At 43.8% G+C, this 18,845-nt stretch overlaps 1 protein-coding gene across 3 annotated transcripts in view; it reads right to left on the bottom strand.

Annotated features, from left to right (window-relative positions):
• mthfd1l (methylenetetrahydrofolate dehydrogenase (NADP+ dependent) 1 like) overlaps positions 1-18,845 on the bottom strand; it is a 171,023-nt gene that overhangs the window by 121,397 nt on the left and 30,781 nt on the right. For all 3 annotated transcript variants that reach the window (XM_067989356.1, XM_067989354.1, XM_067989355.1), the window contains 4 exons: positions 13,556-13,658; positions 7,308-7,411; positions 6,020-6,117; positions 3,010-3,183 (listed from right to left, as the gene is read on the bottom strand). In XM_067989356.1, the coding sequence (XP_067845457.1) occupies positions 3,010-3,183; positions 6,020-6,117; positions 7,308-7,411; positions 13,556-13,658 (479 nt within the window). The remainder of the gene's footprint in view (positions 1-3,009; positions 3,184-6,019; positions 6,118-7,307; positions 7,412-13,555; positions 13,659-18,845) is intronic.

Raw genomic sequence — 18,845 nt, 5'->3', positions numbered from 1 at the left:
ATTGGATACAAAATTGGATTGACGGCAGAAGACAGAGGGTGGTTGTAGAGGGTTGTTTTTCCAACTGGATGCCTGTGACCAGCGGTGTGCCTCAGGGATCGGTGCTGGGTCCACTGTTATTTGTTATTTATATTAATGATTTGGATGAGAATTTAGGAGGCATGGTTAGTAAGTTTGCAGATGACACCAAGATTGGTGGCATTGTGGACAGTGAAGAAGGTTATCTAGGATTGCAACGGGATCTTGATAAATTGGGCCAGTGGGCCGATGAATGGCAGATGGAGTTTAATTTAGATAAATCTGAGGTGATGCATTTTGGTAGATCGAATCGGGCCAGGACCTACTCCGTTAATGGTAGGGCATTGGGGAGAGTTATAGAACAAAGAGATCTAGGAGTACAGGTTCATAGCTCCTTGAAAGTGGAGTCACAGGTGGATAGGGTGGTGAAGAAGGCATTCGGCATGCTTGGTTTCATTGGTCAGAACATTGAATACAGGAGTTGGGATGTCTTGTTGAAGTTGTACAAGACATTAGTTAGGCCACACTTGGAATACTGTGTACAGTTCTGGTCACCCTATTATAGAAAGGATATTATTAAACTAGAAAGAGTGCAGAAAAGATTTACTGGGATGCTACCGGGACTTGATGGTTTGACTTATAGGGAGAGGTTGGATAGACTGAGACTTTTTTCCTGGAGAGTAGGAGGTTTAGGGGGGATCTTATAGAAGTCTATAAAATAATGAGGGGCATAGATAAGGTAGATTGTCAAAATCTTTTCCCAAAGGTAGGGGAGTCTATAACGAGGGGGCATAGATTTAAGGCGAGAGGGGAGAGATACAAAAGGGTCCAGAGGGGCAATTTTTTCACTCAAAGGGTGGTGAGTGTCTGGAACGAGCTGCCAGAGGCAGTAGTAGAGGTGGGTACAATTTTGTCTTTTAAAAAGCATTTGGACAGTTACATGGGTAAGATGGGTATAGAGGGATATGGGCCAAGTGCAGGCAATTGGGACTAGCTTAGTGGTATAAACTGGGCGACATGGACATGTTGGGCCGAAGGGCCTGTTTCCATGTTGTAAACTTCTATGATTCTAAATGGCAGAGGATGATCCTTTGAATGTGGAAGCTGGTGAGGTGGACGGTGAGGACAAGGGGACCCTGCTATAGTTCTGGGAGTGAGGGGAAGGGGTGAGGGCAGAAGAGTGGGAAATGGGATGGACACGATCAAGGGTCCTATCAATCACAGTGGAGGGGAATCCTTGTTTGAAGAAAACATATCAGAAGCACTGGTATGGAAGGTTGCATCATCAGAACAGATGCGACAGACAGAGAAAGTGGGAGAATGGAATAAAGTCCTTACAGGAAGCGGGTGGGAGGAAGTGTAATCAAGGTAGCTGTGGGCTTATAGTAGAAATGGCAGTCAGCCTATCCCCAGAAATGTGGATAGAGAATTCAAGGAAAGGTAGGGAAGAGCCAGAGATGGACCATGTGATGGCGAGGGAGGGGTGTAAATTGGAAGCAAATTTGATGAAATTTTCCAGTTTGGGGCGAGAGCAGGAACATAGTCATCAACACACCTTTTTCCAGTCACCTCTGTCCTCGGCCTCCTACACTGTTCCAATGAAGATTAACGCAAGCTCAAGGAACAGCACCTCATCATTCAATTAGGCACTTTACAATCTTCCGGCCTCAATATTGAGTTTAACAACTTCAGATCATAACTACTGCTCCATTTTTTCGGATATCAGGTGCTGGTAATGGTTTTGCTGTTGCCATTTACACCACCTCTGGACCCATCTTTTGTTTCTTTATTGTCCCATTAGCATCCCCATTTTTGCCTTGCACGTTCACCCCTTTTATCATTTAATTAGTCCTGCCCTGCACCCCATCAGACCTTCCTTCCCCCTTGTACTTGCTTATAAAAACTGTTAAATCTCTAACTTGTTCCAGTTCTGGTGAAAGGACATCGACCTGGAACATTAACTCTTTCTCTCTTCACAGATGTTGCCTGACCTGCTGAGTGTTTCCAGCATCTACTGTTTTATTTGTCACTTACTCATGTTTACTCTTGCATTTAGTGCACCTTAACGAGGTGCGAACCAGTGAGTAAGCACACTGATCCTGCCTGAAATAAACAGGATGTGGAGATGCCGGTGATGGACTGGGGTTGACAATTGTAAACAATTTTACAACACCAAGTTATAGTCCAGCAATTTTATTTTAAATTCACAAGCTTTCGGAGGCTTCCTCCTTCCTCAGGTTCACCTGAGGAAGGAGGAAGCCTCCGAAAGCTTGTGAATTTAAAATAAAATTGCTGGACTATAACTTGGTGTTGTAAAATTGTTTACAATTGAAATAAACAGAGCACTTAAGACTCTGTGACTGGTAACTCTGAAATTTAAATTAATGCAAATGAATAATGGGAATCGCTTTTTGGCCAATATAAGCGACGGCCTGTTTTACATAAATTTTACAGCACACAAACAGGCCATTCAGCCCAACAGGTCTGTGTTGGTGTTTATGCTCCTCATGAGCCTCCTCCCACCTTACTTCATCTAATCCTATCAGCATTTCCTTCTATTTCTTTCTCCCTCATGTACTTATCTAACGTCCCCTTAAAAGACATCTATGCTATTCGCCTCAACTGCTCCTTGTGGTAGCAAGTTCCACATTTTAACCACTCTCTGGGTAAAGAAATTTCTCCTGAATTCCTTATTGGATTTATTAGTGACTATCTTATATTTATGGCCCCTAGTTTTGGTCTCCCCCACAATTGGAAACATCTTCTCTATGTCTACCCTATTGAATCCCTTCATAATTTTAAAGACCTCTATTAGGCCTTCTCTTATGTAGAAAAAAAGAGCCCCAGCCTGTCCAATCTTTCCTGATAGTGGTGGGGACTGTACTATGGAAGCATCAACACGGATTCTGACAATATAATTAATATTAAAAAAAGGTTTAATACAAATATGCAGTAAAGTGAAATGGTTGAAGTGAAATAACATTTTCCTACCCGGCAACCAATACGTATTTTCCATCCGGCTGTTCCTTCAGTCTGTCCAAGGGAGATAATTTTACTTTCGCTTTATTCCTTCCGTAGGCTTCTATTTCTGCTGGACGCAGCCCAACCTCTTTGGCCAGGGCATCAATCACTTTTGGAGTCTGCGCTCTGGAGATCTCGATGTCACTGAAAACAATTTGAGAGAAGAATTCAGACCAGGGAATGAGTTCCTATTAATACCCAGAGCGGGGAGACGCAGAGCTAGATGGCAGGGGTCTGCACTTCCAGAGCAGAGCTTCACTTTACATATCAGTCAAGAACAAGGGGAAATAGATTTGGACAGAGGGCAGGAGAAACTTCTTCACACAGAGAGTTGTGAGGCTGTGGAATTCACTTCCAGGGTTAGAGGTTGAGGAAGAAACTGTCAACATTCAAGATCAGTAAAAGTGACTATGAAGCTGTCAGATTGTTGTAAAAATCCAACTGGTTCGCCATCATAATAGGTACAGCACAGGGAGAGGCCATTCGGCCCATCGTGCCTGTGCCGGCTCTTTGAAAGAGCTATCCAATTAGTCCCATTCCCCTGCTCTTTCCCCATAGCCCTGTAAATTTTTCCCTTCAAGTATTTGTACAATTCCCTTTTGAAAGTTACTACTGAATCTGCTTCGACTACTCTTTCAAGCAGTGCATTCCAGATCATTACAACTCGCTGCTCAAAAAAATGTTTCATGTTGCCTCTGGCTCTTTTGCTGATCACCTTAAATCTGTGTCCTCTGGTTACCAACCCTTCTGCCAATGGAAACAGTTTCTCCTTATTTACTCTGTCAAAACCATTCATGATTTTGAACACCTCTGTCAAATCTCCCCTTAACCTTCTCTGTTCTAAGGAGAACAACACAAGCTTCGCCAGTCTCTCCACATAACTGAAGTCCCTCATTCTAGTAAATCTCCTCTGCACCCTCTCTAAGACCTTGACATCCTTCCTAAAGTGTGGTGCCCAGAACTGAACATAGCTGAGGCCTATCCAGTGTTTTATAAAGGTTTCATATAACTTCCTTGCTTTTGTACTCTATGCCTCTATTAATAAAGCCCAGGATCTCATATGCTTTTAACAGCCTTTTCAACTTGTCCAGCTACCTTCAAAGATTTGTGTATGTGCACCCCCACTAACGTCCTTTAGGAAGGAGAACCTGCCGCCCTTACCCAGTCTGGCCTATATGTGTCTCCAGTCCCACACCAACATGGATGTCTCTTAACTGCCCTCTCTGAAGTAGCCTAGCAAGCCACTCAGTTGTGACAACTAGAGATGGGCGATAAATGCCAGCCTTGCCAGCAACACCTGCATCCCGAGACTGAATATATTTTTTAAAAATTAGATTGGATAGGTGGATGAAGTAAAAGGGGATGAAGGGATTTGGGAATAGGGCGGGTAAATGTGATTAGAACTGTTTGCTTGCGTGGAGGGCAAACATTGACAGACTGGTTGGGCCGAATTGCTCGTTTCCATGTTGTAACTCCCACGTACTGCTGTGCATGTACATCGGGAACCTGGGAGCAGAGGTCAGTGTGTCCCGTACGATTCTTCCCCCCCACTGATTAGGGTACGCTGACCTCCAAACCCAAGCCCTCGATCTGAACTCCTGTCATATGAAGCTCTGTGCTGAGAACAGTCATTAAATAGAGTTGACAGTGGGATAGATTTAAGGGAAAAACTGTTAAGTATTCATGTCAGATGAATAGAAATTGAAAATCCAAAGCCCAATTTCTATCTAGATCCACTTTGTCTCTCCATGGTAAGCGACTACCTTGTCCACATTATACATCTTACCACCTTGCACCAAAAATTACACGTATACCATTTGGCTCAGTGGCAGGAAAGAAAGGGTAACGGTCGATGGGTGTTTTTGCGACTGGAAGGCTGTTTCCAGTGGGATGCCGCAGGACTCGGTACTAGGTCCTTTGCTTTTTGTGGTATATATTAATGATTTGGACTTAAACGTAGGGGGCATGTTTAAGAAATTTGCGGATGACACAAAGATAGGCCGTGTGATTGATAGTGAGGAGGAAAGCTGTAGACTGCAGGAAGCTATCAATGGACTGGTCAGGTGGACAGAAAAGTGGCAAATGGAGTTCAATCCGGAGAAGTGTGAGGTAATGCATTTGGGGAGAGCAAACAAGGCAAGGGAATACACAATAAATGGGAGGATACTGAGAGGTGTAGAGGAAGTGAGGGACCTTGGAGTGCATGTCCACAGATCCCTGAAGGTAGATAAGGTGGTTAAGAAGGCATATGGAATGCTTTCCTTTATTAGCCGAGGCACAGAATATAAGAGCAGGAATGTTATGCGGGAACAGTATAAAACACTAGTTAGGCCACAGCTTGAGTACTGCGCACAGTTCTGGTCACATTACAAGGATGTAATTGCACTATAGAGGGTGCAGAGAAGATTTACGAGGATGTTGCCAGGACTGGAGAATTTTAGCTATGATGACTGATTGGATAGGCTGGGGTTGCTTTCCTTGGAACAGAGGCTGGGGGGGCGATTTGATTGAGATGTGTGGATAGGAAGGACCTATTTCCCTTAGCGGAGGAGTCAATAACCAGGGAGTATAGATTTAAAGTGATTAGTAGAAGGATTAGAGCAGAAATGAGGAAACATTTTTTCACCCAGAGGTTGGTGGGGGTCTGGAACTCACTGCCTGAGAGGGTGGTAGAGGCAGAAACCCTCAACTCATTAAAAAAATATCTGGATGTGCACCTGAAGAGCCGTGACCTGCAGGGCTACGGATAAAATGCGGGAAAGTGGGATTAGGCTGGGTAGCTCGTTTCTCAGCCGGCGCGGACACGATGGGCCGAATGGCCTCCTTCAGTGCCGTGAATTTTCTATGATTCTTTGCGCTCTCACAAGAAAGAAGTACTTCCAATACATTGTCCAATCTACCCGGGACAGGTTAATGGTGGGATGTGAACAATGTTGTGTCAAACCATACCACAGGAACAGACGGTAAAATGATTGCTTACCTGGGGACAGGTGAGATGGGCTGCAGTTTGAGTGGCCGAAGGTTCCACTTCTTGTGCTGGTGCTGCTTTATCCATCTGGTGCTGCTTTCGACTGTATTCTGTGCAAAGTACACCAATGAATAAAACAATATTCACAAGGAGTAAAAATATAGGACAAGCCCAACAATTCAGTTGAAAAACCGTGCTCAGTTACACCGACTCTTTCTTAAACTTATTAGCATCTCATTTATGAAAAGACCAAGACTGGGACATCCTACAACAATAACTTGCATTTAAATAGCTCCTTTAACGTGGTAAAATGTCCCAAGGCGCTTGACAGGAGCGTTATCAGATATAATTTGACACCGAGCCACATAGAGGTCAGAGGTAGGTTTTAAGCAGCATTATAAAGGAGGACAGACAGAGAGGTTTAGGGGGGGAATTCCAGAGCTTAAGGCCTAGGCAGCTGAAGGCATGACCGCCAAATGTAGAGCGATGGAAATTGGGGACGTGCAAGAGGCCAGAAATGGGAGGAGCGTAGAGATCTCAGAAGGTTGAGGGGGTTGGAGGAGATTATGGAAATGGGGGTTGGGGGGGGGGGGGGTGCGGTGGTGAGGCCATGGAGAGATTTGAAAACAAGGATGAGAATTTTTAAGGTCAAGGCGTTACCGGACTGGCAGCCAACGTAGGTCAACGAGCACAGGGATGATGGGTGATCCTACTTGTTGGTTGTCCTGCTGCATGTGGGTTTTACATCAGAACACATTAGAGGAGATAGGAAACCACACTGACAATCTAACAGGGTACATGTAGAAAAATGAATGGCAGCTGCACAACAGGACTTTTCAGAACCAAGTGATTACCTTTACGTTTAAATTGATACCTTACAATGGACCTAATTGAGGGAAAACAACCAGCTACCCAGTTATGCTCCAAACGACAGGCAGTCCATTCACTCTGGCCATCTGCTCCACAAAGCCCTGGTGAATCAGTATATAATTCTTACTCATGAAGATTCACCAGGGATGGAAACTATAGTAATGAGAGACTTGAGATACTGAGACTATTTCCACCAGAGCAGAGAAGAGCTAAGAGGAGATTTCATGGAGGTTTTTAAAATTATGAGGTGTTTTGATAAGGGAAAGACTATTTTATCTGGTTGGGCAGCTCGTGACGAGGGTGTCATCAATTTAATTGATGGAGAAAAAATGTCACCCTCTCAGTTCGCCAGTTTCCGGAATTATTTGACGGAGAATTGCAGGCAAAAGGCCACCTGACCCAGGTATTGGAGATATAAACTTTGTCCGACCTTGATCTGCAGAGCTGCTGTCAGGAGTCCAATTCCTTCAGGCGAGGGCCCCGATTCATTCTGCCGAAAGTCTTGGTGACTGGAGCTCACACCAAAAGCTGTAGCTGGAACGAAGCACGGGTAAAGAACAGAACAGGTCAGTGGGCTATGAACTCAAAACATAAAAGGCTCTTGAAACTCCTGCAATGATCAATTAAAGAGAATCAAATCGAACCAGGAGCACTTCAGGAAGGAGCCAGCCTGTCAGTAGAGCTGCTGTTTGTCTCCCAAAGTGACTGCTTTGTCCCAAGGGTCAGATTACAAGCATTTATGAAAACTTAAAACTACTGCTACAAACACCACCAAAATTTCAGACTTTTTTTTCCCAAATTTCTCCCACACGGTTACTCATTGGCTGTGAAGCGCTTTGGGGCGCCCTGAGGTCATGAGAGCTGCTATATGAATGCAAGTTCTTTCTTTATATATTCTTGTCCCTTACATTAGTTATGGCACCACTTTCTGCATTAAGTGCACCTAGTCTTCAGCCCTAAGGTCGTATTATTAATCCGTGGCTAATGAAAACTAGGGGGAGAAACTTCCACTCCACAATGAGACAACAGAGGATCAGCCATCAGAAGCACATCACAGTACACGGGACATGGTCCCAATAACCTTCTGTTAAAAAATGGTTTGAACTCTAATTTCCATTCTTTGTTTTGGTCACAAGTATTCCACTTCCAAACTGACTTGATTTCAAGAGTAAAAAAACATTTAAACCATCAGTTGATTCATAACACGGGTGCAGGAACATTATGGATGTTAAATTAGAGGTAAAAGCTCATTTATTCACTTACAGCTACAACATGTTTTACTTTGCGTGACACCATCCACTGAATTTAATTTCTCCAAGCTGACGGGATTGTTAAGATCTCAAAGAAATGAGAACAATGCGATGCTAATATTTACATAGGAACAGAAGTAGGCCATTCAGTCCCTCGAGTGTGTTCTGCCATTCATTCAATTAGATCATGGCTGATCTGTATCTTAACTTCATTTACCTGCCTTGACTCCATAACCCTTAATACCCTTACCTAACAAAAATCTATCAATCTGTTTTGAAAGTTTCAATTGACCTAGCCTCAACAGCTCTTTGGGGGAGACAATTCCAGATTTCCACTACCCTTTGTGTAAGGTGCTTCCTGACATCATCCCTAAACGGTCTAGCTCTAATTTTAAGATTATGCCCCCTTGTTCTGGACTCCCAAGAGAGGAAATGGTTTCTCTGCATCTACCTTATCAAATCCTCTCATCATTTTAAACACCTCAATTAGATCACCTCTTAATCGTCTATGCTCAAGGGAATACAAGCCTAGTCTATGCAATCTGCCCTCATAATTTAACCCTTTTAGCCCCAGTATCATTCTGATGAGTCTGCACTGCACCCCCTCCAAGGCCAATATATCCTTCCTGAGGTGAGGAACTAAAGCAACCCAGGTCACAGCTTTTATTGTCTAAGTTCATACTTTCCTCATATCGAATGGCATGAATATTTGTGCTTTAAAAAAAAACCTACAGAAATGGTCACCTATTCAAAGGACAGTTATTCCAAACTAAGGTATTTTGTGGTACAAGTTACGCAAGTAAGTCCTGGCCAATATTTATCCCTTGACCAACATCACAGAAGAAAGAAAGGTCATGAATGGGGAGAAGTTCTTGTGAATCTTGTTTTTATTCCCCCTCAGACTGTTTTCTGTAATATCTCGGCCCACGATGACCAGTTGCTGGGTGGGTTCCTCCTTGGCGTGATGGTTCATCAGGCCATGGTTACTAAGAACTCCATCAGCTTAGTCATGTTTGGGTCTGGGGGGAGTAGGGGAGAAAGATAACTTTGCATAAAAGCAGCATCAAACAAAGCACTCAGGGTCATTTCCAGAGGGATAGAATTGAAAAGCAGAGATGTTATCTTAAATTTGTACAGAAAGTTGGTTAGACCACACTTAGAGTACTGTGCACAGTTCTGATCTTTATATTACCAGAAAGGATATAGAAGCACTAGAGAAGGTACAAGAAAGATTTACAAGGATGATACCAGAACTGAGAGGTTATAACTTTCAAGGCAAGACTGAACAGGCTGGGGCCTTTTTTTTTCCTAGAAAAGAGAAGGCGGAGGGGTGACCTGATAGAGGTCTTTAAAATTATGAAGAGATTTGATAGAGTAGACGTAGAGAAGGTGTTTACACTTGTGGCGGAGTTTAAAACTAGGGGTCATAAATATAAGATAGTCACTAATAAATGTAATAAGGAATTCAGGAGAAACTTCTTTACCCAGAGAGTAACTGGTACTTCCACTTATATGGAATCTTTAAAGTAATAAATCAGCCAAAGCAATTAAACTTGAACAGACAGACACCAAGGCTCTCGAGGCAGTACAAAGAAGGTTCACTCGGTTAATCCCGGGGATGAGGGGGCGGACATATGAGGAGAGGTTGAGTAGATTGGGACTCTACTCATTGGAGTTCAGAAGAATGAGAGGCGATCTTATTGAAACATATAAGATTGTGAAGGGGCTTGATCGGGTGGATGCGGTAAGGATGTTCCCAAGGATGGGTGAAACTAGAACTCGGGGGCATAATCTTAGAATAAAGGGACTGCTCTTTCAAAACTGAGATGAGGAAAAACTTCTTCACTCAGAGGGTAGTAGGTCTGTGGAATTTGCTGCCCTAGGAAGCTGTGGAAGCTACATCATTAAATAAATTTAAAACAGAAATAGACAGTTTCCTAGAAGTAAAGGGAATTAGGGGTTACGGGGAGCGGGCAGGAAATTGGACATGAATTTAGATTTGAGGTTAGGATCAGATCAGCCATGATCTTATTGAATGGCGGAGCAGGCTCAAGGGGCCGATTGGCCTACTCCTGCTCCTATTTCTTATGTTCTTATGTTCTAAACTTTAACCCGGAAGAACAGGTGGGTTGGGGGCAGGGCAGTAAAAACCTGACCCCAACCCACCTACTTCCGGTTTTAACAGAGGTGGGACCGGGCGGGCAACCAACTCTCTCTCAGGAGGCGGGTCGGTCACAGAGCTTTCAAGGAGGCTGCGGGCCTCCATTTTTACTGCTTTAAAAAAAAATTTTAACCCCCAGGGTCCGGGATTCCCGGGCCTTCTACTTCACATCACGAGGAGGAGGAGGAGGAGGAGGAGAGAAGGCCCAAACAGCAGGTAAGTGCCTTTATCTCACAGCTTGTGGGCCCAGAGGAGCAGGAGTGCTTCCCCCAGGCCCAAAAAGCCCCCCCCCCCCCCCCACCGATGATCCCCAACCCCCCAAGACTTATCCTCTCGCTTCCGCCTCCTTGCTCTTCTCCTGTCCAATTGACAGCCAGCCCGTCAACCAAGCTGGCCTGTCAGGCGGGAAACCGCCAAAACAAAATAAAATACGCCCTTACATCAAAATCATACAGAGGTCCGGGAAGCCCATACTTCAGGATTTCTTGTCAGATTCCCCCTTCCCGGCTCAGTGTTAAAATTTAGGCCTGAGTAAAAAAAAGATAGACTTGCATTTATATACGAACAGGAGTAGGCCATTCAGCCCCTCGAGCCGGTTCCACCATTCAATGAAATCATACCTCATCTGTAACCTAACTCCAACTAACCGCCTTGGCTCCATATCCCTTAATATCCTTGGCTAGCAAAAATCTATCAATCTCAGATTTAAAATTATTATTTGAGCTAGCATCCACGGCATTTTGTGGGAGAGAGTTCCACACTTCTACCACCCTTTGCCTGAAGAAATGTTTTCTAACTTCTCTCTAGCTCTGATTTTAAGTTTATGTTCCCTTGTCCTAGACTCCCCCACCAGTGGAAAAAGTTTCTCTCTATTTACCTTATCAATTCTTTTCAAAATCCTAAAAACCTCAATCAAATCACCCCTTAATCGTCTATATTCCAGGGAATACAAGCCTAGTTCATGTAATCACTCCTCAGAATCTAACCCTTGGAGCCCTGATAACATTCTGGTGAATCTGCACTGCACTCCTTCCAAGGCCAATACATCCTTTCCAAGGTGAGGTGCCCAGAACTGTACACAGTACTCCAGATGTGGTCTAACCAGGGCTTTGTATAGCTGTAGTATACATGGGCTAACATTCCATTAGCCTTTTTGATTTTTTTTTTGTACCTGTCTATTACATTTAGTGATCTGTGTACATGGACCCCTAAATCTCTTTGGACCTCCACTGTTCCTAGCTTTACCATTTAAAAAATACTCGGATCGATCCTTTTTTGGTCCAAAATGGATGACCTCACACTTGCTGGCGTTGAAATCCATCTACCAAAGTTTTGCCCACTCACTTCATCTATCAATGTCTCTTTGTAATTTTATGCTCCAGTCGACATTACTTACTATGCCACCAATCTTTGTGTCATCAGCAAACTTGAATATATGGCTCTCTATTGTGTTATCCAAGTCATTAATAAATATAGTGAATGGTTGAGGCCCCAGCACAGATCCTTGCGGGACACCACTAGACACATCCTTCCAATTATCCCTACTATCTTCTACCTCCTAACCAAGTCAATAATTTGCCTTCAATTCCACGAGCTTTAATTTTAGCTAATAATCTCTTACGTGGAATCTTATCGAATGCCTTCTGAAAGTCCATATAAACTACATCCATAAACATTCTCCTGTCCACTATTTATTTCCTCAAAAAATTAAATTAGGTTCGTTGGACATGACCTACCCTTTACAAATCCATGTTGGCTCTCTCTAATCAGCTCAAATTTCTCAAAGTGCTCAGTCACACTGTCCTTAATTCTAGATTCCAATAACTTCCTCACAACAGATGTTAGACTAACAGGTCTGTAATTTCCTGGATTCTTTTGCTCGGCTTTCTTAAATGATGGAGTTACAGTTGCAATTTTCCAATCTAACAGGACAATTCATGAATCGAGAGCGCTTTGGAAGATTATGGCTAAAGCAACTGCGATTTCCCCACCTACTTTCTTTAAAACCACAAGGTGGAAACCATCAGGTCCTAGGGATTTGTCAGTCTCTAGTGCCATTATTTTTTCTAAACTGAGGTCATGGAAGGTGCTATTTCTAATACTAATATATACCACCTTTCACGACCTCAGGATGTCCTAAAGTGCTTCACAGCCAATTACGTTTTTGTTTGAATTATAGGCAACACAAGAAAAATGAGGGTAGAATGAGACATTAAGTACAAGCACGGGATAGGAAAATCATACACTTGCATGGGAACAGGAAGGCCCCAAACTAAAGGGGTTGCATCCTATGGTATAACCTTCATAACAGCCTATGATTTTTCACACTGCCTGAAAGGGTGGTGGAAGCAGATTCGATAGTAACTTTCAAATGGGAATTGGATAAATACTTGATGGGAAACAATTTACAGGGTTATGGGGAAAGAACAGGGGAATGGGACTAATTGGATAGCTCTTTCAAAGAGCCAGCACAGGCACGATGGGCCAAAAGGCCTATGCTATAACTAGTATGATACTATGAGAATGCCTACATCTCTTATACCTCTGTTTAACTTTGTTACATTTAGTTCAATTGAGCTCAACAGCATACACTGAGCTTCCTATACCCAGCTATGGGTCCAAATGGATGCAGTGAAATGTAATATCTAAATCTTTTAGACTTTCTTCACTAATACATACTTCCCTTCTCAACTGAGTGAAATCACAGCATCAAATCTGTGCTGCCTTTCAAGTAATTAAAGATTTAATCATGGTGTCAGCCATGGCTCAGTGGTAGCACTCTCACCGGAGTCAGAAAGCTGTGGGTTCAAGTCACATTTCAGAGGCTTGAGCACATAATCCAGGCTGACATTGCAGTGCTGCACTGTCAGAGGTGCCATCTTTCGGATGAGACATTAAACCGAGGCCACATCTGTCCTCTGAGCTGGACGTAAAAGATCCCACGAGATTATTTCAAAAAAAGAGCAGAGGCGTTCTCCCGGTGTTCCAGCCAATATTTATCCCTCAACCAACACTTAAAACAGATGATCTGGTCATTTATTTAATTGCTGTTTGTGGGACCTTGCTGTGTGCAAATTGGCTACCTACATTACAACAGTGACCACACGAAAGTACTTCATTAGCTGTAAAGCACTTTGGGAGGTTGTGAAAGATGCTATATAAATGCAAGTCTTTCTTTATAAAGCCACATTTCGTCAATTGCTCCACCTGCAACTGAAAGCCGAGATTAATCGATAGTCACTCAGCCATTCCAAACTGTCCATTTACCTGATGAATCATAAGCGATTACGGTTGTGTCAGCTTTCAGCCAGTCTTCTCCAAATCCTTCTGGTGCGGGGGTAGTCACCACTATCACATCAGTCTGATGGAGCTAGCACACACAAAAAAACAGAATCATTTAAAAGAGAACTTGGTAAGTTATTTGAAAAGGATCAATAAAAATGGATAGAAAGGGCAGAGTGAAGGCACTAGAGTTGACAGCTCCAGTGGAAGAGCTAGGGATAGCTTCAGTGGACCAAATGCCCTCCTTCTGTGCTATAATTTAAAAGGTTTTATGGAGAGTATGGCCACTAGTAACAATGTTATTCTTACACAACTCACTACACACTAAATGAGACCGTGATCTTGCACAACTCACCACACGACAGTGATCTTACACATATCCCTACAAAATATGGGACAACATACCGACACTAAATGAGATAGTGACCTTACATGAGCCAGCGATCTTACACAACTCACCGATACTAAATGGGAGCGTGATCTTACACAACTCACCGACACTAGACGGGAGCGTGATCTTACACAACTCACCGACACTAGACGGGAGCGTGATCTTACACAACTCACCGACACTAGACGGGAGCGTGATCTTACACAACTCACCGACACTAGACGGGAGCGTGATCTTACACAACTCACCGACACTAGACGGGAGCGTGATCTTACACAACTCACCGACACTAGACGGGAGCGTGATCTTACACAACTCACCGACACTAGACGGGAGCGTGATCTTACACAACTCACCGACACTAGACGGGAGCGTGATCTTACACAACTCACCGACACTAGACGGGAGCGTGATCTTACACAACTCACCGACACTAGACGGGAGCGTGATCTTACACAACTCACCGACACTAGACGGGAGCGTGATCTTACACAACTCACCGACACTAGACGGGAGCGTGATCTTACACAACTCACCGACACTAGACGGGAGCGTGATCTTACACAACTCACCGACACTAGACGGGAGCGTGATCTTACACAACTCACCGACACTAGACGGGAGCGTGATCTTACACAACTCACCGACACTAGACGGGAGCGTGATCTTACACAACTCACCGACACTAGACGGGAGCGTGATCTTACACAACTCACCGACACTAGACGGGAGCGTGATCTTACACAACTCACCGACACATGATGGGAGCGTGATCTTACACAACTCACCGACACTAGACGGGAGCGTGATCTTACACAACTCACCGACACTAGACGGGAGCGTGATCTTACACAACTCACCGACACTAGACGGGAGCGTGATCTTACACAACTCACCGACACTAGACGGGAGCGTGATCTTACACAACTCACCGACACTAGACGGGAGCGTGATCTTACACAACTCACCGACACTAGACGGGAGCGTGATCTTACACAACTCACCGACACATGATGGGAGCGTGATCTTACACAACTCACCGACACTAGATGGGAGCGTGATCTTACACAACTCACCTACTAAAAATGGGACTGTGATCTTACACAACTCACTACACTAAATGGGACTGTACCATTACAGATACAGAAGGAGGGAGTTTCGGCCATGTTTCCAAGAGCAATGGAAATCCAAAACCACCTATGGTCGGAGGCAGCCATGAATTGAATAGGTCCAAATGCAACAAAGCACGGTACCGAGGGAGTGCTGCACTGTAGGTGGATAAGGCATTGAACAGAGGCCTCATCTGCCTGTTCCAGTGGTTCAGGGGCATATTCTAGATCCCATAACACTATTCAAAGAAAATCAGCTAGTTGTGTGCATTCTGGTCACATCCTTCTGCCAGCAAGGCCATCAAAAACAGATTAACTCATCACTCAACTCCTTTTTTGTTGGCTGCCAAGTTTGCCTACACAAGCAACTGCTCTTGATAGTAATGCATTGTACGTTAAACACTTTGAAATGTGCATGGTGAGGTGCAATATAGAAGATGCAGGGCTTTCTCTCCTGAGCAACAGGAACATGCGACTCAAAAGTAAATTTCAACTTGGTACCTTGTGGAAAAAAAACAGCTAACAAGGAAAATACAAGCTCCTCAAAAGAGACCCTTGACCCTACAACTTCAACCCTACAAGGATGTGACAAGCAAAACAATATATGCGTCATGTTCTGTTCCAGATGTGATTCTGTTGAAGCTGAAGTGATGTTGTAAATCACTAGCAGATGTCAATCTTGTTACCATCCCTCCCAAACAGAAAAATTAGAAAATGATGAGAGACTGGAGGAGCAAGAAAAACAAAAAGAAATTAAGACAATAAAGCTCCACAACCGTGACAACTCCATTGCGCAATATTCCGAGCGGGCGCAACGGGGGGGGGGGGAAGGCCCCTCCCCGCCAGGAAATAAATCTTGTGTGCCATTTCAGGTTCATATACGTAAAACAAATTGTCCTACTGCACCCTCAGTATAAATACTTGCTTTCAACAACAGCTTGCATTTATATAGCGCCTTTAACATAGTAAAACCTTCCAAGACGCTTCAGAGGAGCATAATCTGACAAAAATTGACACCAAGCTGAAGACGATGACATTAGATACAGGGTGACCAAAAGCTTGGTCATATAGGTAGGTTTTAAGCAACCTCTTAAAGGAGAAGAGAGAGGTAGAGAGGCGGAGAGCTTAAAGGGGGAAACTCCAGGGCTTAGGGCCTAGCTGAAGGCACGGCCGCCAATGGTGTGGCGGAGGAAGTGAGGGATGCACACGAGGCCAGAATTGGAGGAGTGCAGAGATCGCGGAGGGTTGTAGGAAGTTACAGAGATAAGAAGGGGCGAATTCATGAAGGGATTCGAACATGAGGATAAGAATTTTAAAACTGAGACATTGCCAGTGTGGGTCAGCGAGCACAGGGGCGATGGATGAACAGGATGGGCAGCAGAGTTTTGGATGAGCTCAAGTTTATGGAGGGTGGAAGGTCCATTCGAGTTGCCACCTTTTTTGGGAAGCTGCATTGGCTTTTTTTGAAGCTTCTGCATCCTCTGTCAAGTTTTCTAGTTTGGCAGTAACGGTTACATATAAAATCTATTGTTCAACACGAACCCAATCCATGTAGCTACTCTAAAAGCTAAACTAAAAAGAGGGTGGAGGGCTTATGTCACCCACTAATTATTTGCTCGACAGGATATGATGAACTGTGGCCCTTTTAACCAAATTACGTTGTTCCACAGATTAAGAAAACAATTCAGAATTAAAGCCTAGTGAGCTGGTTTTCTGGGAAGGATCCCTTGGGATGCATCAGCTGGTCTTTTGAACACACAAGAGGCATTACATGTGCTGCAAGTTGAATTTTTCAAGATCAAGTTGCTGAATGATGCCCTCTACTCTAAATTAAATGCTACAAATTTTAGATTCCAGAACGGCTTAATTCAGCTTGAGAGAGAGTTCTTCAACAGTGGTCAGGTTTTAAACTGGCATTACAAGATCGTGGGTTCAAGTCCCACTCCAGAGACTTGTGCACATAATCTAGGCTGGCTCTTCAGTGCAGTACTGAGGGAGTGCCCGAACTTTCAAGTTTGGAATTTATGCTGCAAATCTTTACAAGTAAAGCTTCACAACGTGGTGTGACGAGGCAAAAGCCAACAACCAACAAGACAGCTTTCGTAGAATTGTATCCACCCAATGAACCAATGACAAGTCCCACAATGGACACTTTTAAACTGACCGGAAGAAACCAATACATTGGTTAGAAAGGACAGTTAGTTCAAACGGAAGGGAGAGTTTAACTATCTCCAGGTTGGAGGTGTTGTGGTGTAAAATTATAACTGGTAACTAGCACTTATGAGGAATCTTTAAAATAATAAATCAGCCAAGGCACTTAAACCTGAACGAACAGACACCAAGTAAAAGAAAGACTTGCATTTATATGGTGCCTTTCATGACCTCAGCACGTACCAAAGCACTTTACAGCCAATTAAGTACTTTTGAAGTGTAGTCACAGGTGTAATGTAGGAAATGCGGCAGCCAATCTGCACACAGCAAGGTCCCACAAACAACAACGAGATAATAACCAGATCATTTGTTTCAATGCTGTTGGTTGGGGAAGCCTGGATTTTGGGAGTGCTTGTGTATTGGGAGTGAGACTTGAACCCACCATCTTCGGATTCATGATGTGGAGATGCCGGTGATGGACTGGGGTTGACAATTGTAAACAATTTTACAACACCAAGTTATAGTCCAGCAATTTTATTTTAAATTCACAAGCTTTCGGAGGCTTCCCCCTTCCTCAGGTGAACGATGTCACATCGTTCACCTGAGGAAGGGGGAAGCCTCCGAAAGCTTGTGAATTTAAAATAAAATTGCTGGACTATAACTTGGTGTTGTAAAATTGTTTTCGGATTCATGAGGCGAGAGTGCTACCAACTGAGCTATGGCTGACACCATGTGATAGCAGGAGAGTTTGGGGACCCTTGGATTTGAGGAGGCTTTTGAAGGTGTGTAGAGGGGTTATTGACCATTTAGAACATGTTACAAAATATAAAGACCACCTTATTCATTCCTACCAGAGTCCTTCCCTGCTTGCTTAATTTCCTCCTTCGCTACATCTGTGCGACTCCGGTTCAACACACATGAGAAATTTGCACATATTGAAGTGCAACGCAGGGGCACAAACTCACTTCTACTATGTCGCGAGGCACATCAGGGTATCTACCCTCTATACAGCATCAAATCAGCTACTGGGCAAAGGCACATAAAGAGTTTGTACAGGATGGAGGACAATGGACATCTGGGAATAGGGAGAGAGGAACAAAACTCCCCACATAAGAGAAATTTGTAAAGGGTTACCAACCACCCCCATCCCAAGGCCCCTCCCCATCGGTGTACCTATGCCATTGGTATCAGATTCACCAGATCCCTCTCCTACTTCTAATCATTTCTGGCTGCTCCTCATTGTTACACAACCAGATATCAAAAGGTACCTCTGCAACTCAAGCGAAAAGTATGGTGGTGTTACGGTTATGTTACTTGACTCATTATCCAGAGGCCTGGACTACTAATCCAGAGAATGTGAGTTCAAATCAGGCCATGGCAGTTTGAGAATGAGTTCAGTTTAAAAAAAATACCATATAAATCTGGAAATAAAAGGCTAGTATCAGTAAAAGTGACCATGAAGCTGTTGGTTTGTTGTAAAAACCCAACTGGTTCACTCATGTCCTTTAGGAAAGGAAACCGGTCTAGCCTATATGACTCCAGTCCCACAACAACGTGGTTGACTCTTAACTGGCCTCTGAAGTGGCCGAGCAACCCACTCAGTTGTATCAAACTACTTCTCAGG

Source organism: Heptranchias perlo, chromosome 8, assembly GCF_035084215.1.
Source record: "Heptranchias perlo isolate sHepPer1 chromosome 8, sHepPer1.hap1, whole genome shotgun sequence".
NCBI classification, from domain to species: domain Eukaryota; kingdom Metazoa; phylum Chordata; class Chondrichthyes; order Hexanchiformes; family Hexanchidae; genus Heptranchias; species Heptranchias perlo.
This window is presented reverse-complemented; position numbering and strand designations above follow the sequence as displayed.